Consider the following 7969-nt stretch of genomic DNA (forward strand, 5'->3'; position numbering starts at 1 on the left):
CAGGCGTGTTCTGCAAGACTGATCATTTGTTTTGTAGTAACAGAATTCCTCGGAAGCAGTATGACAGAGTCTGTCTGTGTTTGTGCCCAGTTGTGTGTGTGTGTGTGTGTGTGTGTGTGTGTGTGTGTGTGTGTGTGTGTGTGTGTGTGTGTGTGTGCTTATTTGTTTGTTTGTTTGTTTGTACTTAAGTCTGTGTAACATTTATTCCTCTGATGACATATTTGTGATTGATTGGGTATGTATGTGATTATGTGTGTGTCTGATTATGTGTGTGCCTGTGTGTGCAGTGGTCTATCTGAACACTTGCATTGTGTTTCCTTCATTTTGTCTGGATTTTGTTTTGCAAAAATAAACACAGGTCAAAACAGGAAGCTCTGCTCCATGGCATTCTGGGTAAAAAAAAACTGTTCTCAGTGTCTGGTTTGTTTCCTGTCGCAAACATCTCTGGCTCTAACACAGGCTCAATGCCATCTGGATGGCTGTCTTTCTTCCTTACACACAGACAAACACAAACCCAACACACACACAGCAAACACACACACACACACACACACACACACACACACACACACACACACACACACACACACACACACACACACACACACACTCACACACACACACACACACACACACACACACACACAAACACACACACACACACACACACACACACACACACACACACACACACACACACACATACACACACATTCAGATGTGTGTGTGTGTGTGTGTGTGTGAGAGAGCATGATGTTTCTGTCCTTGCCTGTGTGTTTTCCTTCTGTTCATCCAGACTGCTCATCGGGCCCAAGGGTAGGATTGGTTTGTTGGTCGGGGCAGGCTAACGCTGATTCTGAAACACTGAAGCACAGACAGCGCAGACAGCTCCTCTGGGTGGGGGCGCCGTCTGTGTTAGGGCCGTCCCTCTAGGAGACCCAGATCAAACCCTTAATCCCTTACCCCCTTCCACTGCTGGCCCGACCTTCAGCAAGGCATTTGCCGGCTGCAACAAAACATTTTAAGCTACATTGCCTGGCTAGTGTGTTTCGGATACACACACACACACACACGCACCTATGCAAGCACACACAAACGCAGACACACAAGCATGCACACACACACACACACACTCACACATACACACACACACACACACACACACACACACACACACACACACAAACACAAACACACCTTCCCTGTCTTGTTCTCAGATTCTCCTGGATATGAACTAACCTTGTTGTCCCCCCTCCCCTCCCTCCTCCCCCTCTCACCCCTATTCTCTCTCTCTCTTTATCTTATCTACATACTACCTTATATAATTGTCTTCCTTTCTTATTCTTAATTTTCCCCTTAAACTCTTTTCTTAATTTCCTCTCTCCCTCTGTCCTTCTCCCATTTTGTCATTCTCCTCCACTGCATCCACTCCCTCCTTGGTTATTCCTCTCACTTCTCTTTGTTGTCCACCCACCATTCACACCTCCTCCTCCTCCTCCTTCTCCTCCTTCTTCTCCTCCTCCTCCTCCTTCTTCTTCTCCTCCTCCTCCTTCTTCTCCTCCTCCCATATTCCTCCCAGTGGCTGCTCCTCTGCTTCCAAGCTGCTCCTGTGGTTCTGCAACACCAGGCCTGTGCCTGTCTAGAGGTACACACACACACACACACACACACACACACACACACACACACACACACACACACACACACACACACACACACGGTGGTGTATGGTACAGAAGTTATTGTGAAATGAGAGGCTGAGGCTGGGCGTGCAGCCTAGTGTGTGTGTTGTACACCTGTGTGTTTGAGTGCTACCCGTATCCGTCAAGTGTCACACAACCAAGCCAGCTGCTCCATGGCCCTCCTTCTCCGATCTCCTGCACCTATCATCATGGCCCTGAGCCACTCTGCTCCCCATGGTAGCGCCATTTCCAGAGTTATCAGTGAATGATGATTTCATAGCTCTTTAAATGGTACTGCCATAGGCATTCAACGACCAGCTTTGGAGGGAACACACTCACCCTACCAGCTTTAGAGGGACCACACTCAACCTACCAGCTTTGGAGGGAACACACTCACCCTTCCAGCTTTAGAGGGACCACACTCAACCTACCAGCTTTAGAGGGACCACACTCAACCTACCAGCTTTAGAGGGACCACACTCAACCTACCAGCTTTACAGGGACCACCCTCAACCTAACAGCTTTAGAGGGAACACACTCAACCTACCAGCTTTAGAGGGACCACACTCAACCTACCAGCTTTGGAGGGAACACACTCAACCTACCAGCTATAGAGGGAACACACTCAACCTACCAGCTTTAGAGGGACCACACTCAACCTACCAGCTTTCGAGGGACCACACTCAACCTACCAGCTTTAGAGGGACCACACTCAACCTACCAGCTTTAGAGGGACAACACTCAACCTACCAGCTTTAGAGGGACCACACTCAACCTACCAGCTTTAGAGGGACCACACTCTATCTACCAGCTTAGATCTTAGATGATATGTGTGAGAAACCATATATCCCCAGGTCCTACTATGTAGCATTTAGTCATTTAGTCATTATTAACTCTTATATCCAAAGTGACAGTGATCCACAAGTCAATAAGGAGCAGGTAGACACTAAGGATTCCTCATGGTAGACTTTGGGAATCTAACCCAGAACCTTCTCCACCTCCTATATTATATATAAATGTTCTCTAGCTTTACCGATCTGTTTGGATTGATGGAGCGTCTAACCACCCCCGTGCTGAGTCCACAGTCTGGTCCAGGGTATGTGGAGAGAGACCCATGCAGAGACAGACTGATGAATGGGTTAGAGTTCCTTTAAAAGATCAGACACTCCATCACACAGCCACACGCTGCACTGTACAAACAACACGTCCTACGACGAAACCAACATTTACGAGTGTGTGTTTGTGTGTGTGTGTGTGTGTGTGTGTGTGTGTGTGAGAGAGTTTGTGTATGTGTGTGTGTGTGAGAGTGAGAGTTATCGTGTGTGTGAGAGAGAGAGAGAGAGAGCGTGTGTGTGTGTGTGTCTGTGTGTGTGTGTGTGTGTGTGTGTGTGTGTGTGTGTGTGTGTGTGTGTGTGTGTGTGTGTGTGTGTGTGTGTGTGTGTGTGTGTGAGTGTGTGTGTGTGTGTGTGCGCGTGTGTGTGTGTGTGTGTTTGTGTGTGTGTAATTATGTGTGTGTTTGAGAGTACTCATTGACTGGGTTGACTGCAGGGAAGTAGAGGTCAAGGGAGAACCAATAACCAGTATCTGATGTAATCATCAATATATTCCGTTGCCTTGATGGTTATTGATCCTGTTATGAAGACAACAGTAGTTTGCTGTCCACAGTGCAAACTACGTAACTCACTCTTCTCATTTGTTATTGTTAGTGTTTCCATTACTCAATCTACCTATTCGTTAGTTTTCCCATACAGATGTGTGTGTGTGTGTGAGTGTGTGTGTGTGTGTGTGTGTGTGTGTGTGTGTGTGTGTGTGTGTGTGTGTGTGTGTGTGTGTGTGAGTGTGTGTGTGTTTTTGTGCGTGTGTGCTGGGGGTGTTTGTTTCTGTGTGTGTGTGTGTGTGTGTGTGTGCGTGTGTGTGTGTGTGTGTGTGTTTGTGTGTGTGTGCTGGGGGTGTTTGTTTCTGTGTGTGTGTGTGTGTGTGTGTGTGTGTGTGTGTGTGTGTGTGTGTCTTTGTGTGTGTGGTCATGTGGTCGTCTGTGTGTTCATACCTGTGTGCCTGGGTCTTTTTGTGTGTGTGCGTATGCTGCTTTACTTCTAGAGGTCCTCCTAAACACACAGACGTGTTTGTCTCCAGCACCGTTTTGAGTTTATTAGATTGTGACCTAGAGAATCCCAATGATTAGTTTACAGGTCAGGGATGCTAGCTCTATAAAATGGCATTCATAAGTATGGAGGTATTGTGCTGCTAATAGTTTCTGTGCATCCCCTTATTTATATATTCCTTCATTTAAAGGATCACATTAACTTTAATATAGCGATTCTGAAAACAATCACACAGCACTTTAAAATTAAACAGGAATGCAAACCCTGCAGAACTTATTTAGAGTGTATTCTACAGAATGCAAATCAGCTGGAAGGATTGCTCCAAATTATTCAACCATATTCTAAAACATCCCCAAAGTACTTACAGAATATATTGCTGTTTTACTGCCACAGGGATGGGATTTTATGATGTGATTTCATGAGGTGCTGTCATGAGGTAATGTCATGTCATACGACAGGGTTTGTCAAGGTTAAATGTCCCTATGATGGACCTGGTCGATCAGAATGTATATGGAGTTGTTCACTTGTTTAGTTACTTCATTACTTCATTACAGAGCTCAGATAGAACTCCCACTTCCTTTGCTGATCCACTTATAGTTCCGGCTTTCTTCTCTGTTCGCTGCTGTGAGGTGTGGGATCTACCTGCACACACACACGCACGCACGCACGCCCGCACACACACATGCACGCATGCACGCACGCACGCACGCACACACACACACTTGCCCACATGCAGGCATACACACAGAAACAAGTACAGCGCATGCACACATGGAGACACACACACACACACACATGCACACGCACACCCACATGCACGAACACAAACGTACAGGGACCCGCACAGAGGCACACATGCAACGACATGCAGGCACACACACATACACACACACACACACACACACACACACACACACACACACACACACACACATCTTTGACCAAGGTGAAACACACCAAGCACAATTAAACATAGACACATATACACGCACACACAGACACTATTGCTTTTGATCATGTGTACACACACAAATAGAACTACGCACAGACTGTCATCCACCCGGACAAACATACAAACACCCCGACGACACGTAGTTCACCACCTGTTGAGATGAAAGAGTGATAAACAGAAAAACCCACACTGAAACACACACACGCACACACACATATGCAAGGATTAGGACAAATAAATTGTACTCCCTCTCAGGTTTCCGGCATGCTGGTCTGAAGATGTGTTAGTTTGTTTGTGGGTTTATTGTTTACAGAGCACAGTCTCAGTTTCACACAAACATCTACACATCCTGCTCACCCCTTTTCTACACAACACAACACTAATGTACCCCTATCCACTGCAGTGCACATGGTACTGCTCTCCTTTGATCAAATGACTCTTCGGAGATGTAGATATTGGAGTGTGCACGTGAGTTGTGTATATCCCCAAAAAAATCCCCAGTGTGTGTATTTGAAAGAAGTTGTAAAGGGTTTTGTGGCAAATTCAGTTGGAATTTGTGATGCTTCACTAGCTGGACCTGTCCCCAGCTGTCTGTTGGTCATATGATTCTGTGACATACTACTATATGTTCTGTTTTATGTACATTTAATGTTTGTTGTAAGTTGTTTGAAAACTGCATTGCTTCTCTCTTGTTCAGGGCTCCCTCGAAAAGCGATCTTGTCATCTCAATGGGACTCAATGGGAAAATAAAGGTTTAATAAAAAAGAGAGAGAGGTAGAGGGTGAACACAATGAATAACTATACATTTTGTGCTCTTTTGAAAAGCTAAAACCAAATACTCTCAGCATCCTACCTAACTGACTGTGACAAAATAACCGGAGGTTTAACTGTGTGACTTCTACATGTTCTCCTCAGCCCAGACTGCCCTTGGTATCGCAACGGAGATAACAGAATTGTTTAAATTAAAAGAACAGAAGAGGAGAGAAGCAGATGTTGCAAAATGTTCACAAAATAAGCAAAACAAGTACTCTGGACATAGGCAAGAAGACCTCCTTAACTGACTACTAAACCAGATTCAAATACAAGAATAAAAAAAGAGCAGAAAGAATTAAGAAATTTAATAAAGTCATTGTAGAGGAAGTACTTAACATGCTGAGAGCTCCTTACCGTGAAGTCCTGCAGGTTTAGGACATACCGTCTATCCCTTTCTCTCTCTCTCTCTCTCTCTCTCTCTCTCTCTCTCTCTCTCTCTCCTTATTCCTCTCTTGCATGTTGCAGATGTTATGAAGGAGAGAGAAACACCGTCCACAGCCCCATATTTTCCCTCTTCAAAGTTCAGTGTTAGAGTGTGTCTGCGTGTGAGTGCGTGTGTGTGCCTGTGCCTGCCCGTGTGTGATTGTGTGTGTCTGTTCATGTATGTGTGTGACCGTTCATGTATGTGCGTGACCGTTGTTGTTAAAACAGTTGAGAGTTGGAGATTAGAACTTCTGGGACTTAGATGTTGATGATGATGGGCCATAATTCTCCCGGACAGCTTCCTGTCACAGAGTCATCACTTCCTGAATCATTTATAGACCGGACACAGCGAGTGTGATCCAATTGAGCTTTCCATCTCTTTCATTCACTATGTACAACCTCACGTTTAATCACCACTTTTTATACTTCAAAAGTTTCAATTGCACCTTAAATATGTATTATATTCATTTACATATTGGTAAGTGCAGTATAAGTGATAGTTTAAGTACCATGCAGTAGAAAGGGATAATTTTATACACAATAGCAGCGTGGAGTCTACTGCAGGTCATCAATGGATCTGTTCAGTAAGACTGATCATTTAATGATTATTGAAACTGATCAGTATAATCATGTGCCATATGAAGTTTCCTTTATGAAGTTACTTAACTACTACTCTCTATTTGATATCAGGAAGGAAATAAATATTCTGTTCTACATTTCTTTTCGAAATTTGTTTTGGGTTGGATTACGGCAGTTTCCCAACAGTGTTATAAAACTTCACAGAGGGTTTCAAACCTCATAGCTCAGAGTTCGGGTAAAACAGTCGCAGTCTAAAGAGATGTGTATTATATCACCCAAAATCTATAACATGGCCAAGGCCACTGGTGTAAATAACTAACACTCTGAAACAATTGCAATACTGCTCCCATCTCCACTATCTCCTACTCCCCTCTCTCTTACTTCCCTGTCACATCTTATCGCCATCTATCTTCCCCCAAATCCTGTTCCTATTTCCTCTCTCTCTCTCTCTCTCTCTCTCTCTCTCTCTCTTATTTCTTTTTCTACCCCCACTCTCTCTCCTCCATCCTTGTCTGCCTGGGAGGAGCAAATTGGTCTACCAAGGCTGGTAAAATCCCACTGCTACCCATAATGCATTCTGATTGAATGAGCAGGCTTTCTGCAAGTTGGCAGTGAATAGCCAAATAGGGTCATCTCTTTTTTTTCAACCTCCAAAAACGCCTCAGACTAAAACTAATGGGGCATCTGAGAAGCGTACTGAATTTTCTGCAAACACTGGGGGAGCCAGTGCACATGAATACATGGATGTGTTCAATCGAAAGAATGCACCATCAGACCTGCACTAAGTGAATGCGTGCATAATCCCTCATTCGTCTCTGTGACAAATCACCGCACACATACGGTGGGGTGCGTGAAAAAAACACTGTGTTCCTGAATTCGTACCTCTCAAGTACGCCGTGACGACAGGGGTAAACAAACGGTCGCCTTCAACAGAAACCACCACCGAGATATCCCTCAGCAGTCACAGCAGAGGAGATCAAAAGGGTGAGATGTTTATACGTGGCCATGCCGCAGTCATTTAGTCTTTCCGCCTGGGTAGGACTTGCTAGCTTGTCTCCTGGAGAGGAGTAGCGCTTAATTCGGGCAGCGGACAAAATTAGCCGGCTGGCCCAGGTCAATTTCACAGGCAGTTTGGCAGAAGGAAATGTCCCCAGTTCGTGCGTTCTGTGTAAACAGCTTATAATGGTTATAAAATCTGCTTTGGTGGCATGTGGTGTATGCTTATATGTCTGGGTGAGCACTCACATTACCACAAACAGACACACACACACAAATACACACAAACACACACACACACGCGCACACACACACACACACACAGACACACGTCGCCAATTACATATACACAGGCAATCACCTGCACCCACACACACATTCACACACATATGTGGCCTATGAAGTTGCTGCCGAGGATCAAC

General features: G+C 45.0%; 1 protein-coding gene across 2 annotated transcripts in view; it reads left to right on the forward strand.

Annotated features, from left to right (window-relative positions):
* htr4 (5-hydroxytryptamine receptor 4) overlaps nt 1-7969 on the forward strand; it is a gene marked incomplete at its 3' end in the record, with an annotated part of 79852 nt that overhangs the window by 69336 nt on the left and 2547 nt on the right. The window contains exon 7 of one of the 2 annotated variants that reach the window (XM_079744558.1): nt 1580-1643. The exons of the other annotated variant lie outside the window; for it this stretch is intronic. Coding sequence (XP_079600684.1) covers nt 1580-1643 — 64 coding nt within the window. Of the gene's footprint in view, nt 1-1579; nt 1644-7969 lie in introns of those variants that run through there. 2 annotated transcript variants of the gene reach the window in all.

This window comes from Pollachius pollachius (assembly GCF_949987615.1).
Source record: "Pollachius pollachius genome assembly, chromosome: 10".
Classification (NCBI taxonomy): domain Eukaryota; kingdom Metazoa; phylum Chordata; class Actinopteri; order Gadiformes; family Gadidae; genus Pollachius; species Pollachius pollachius.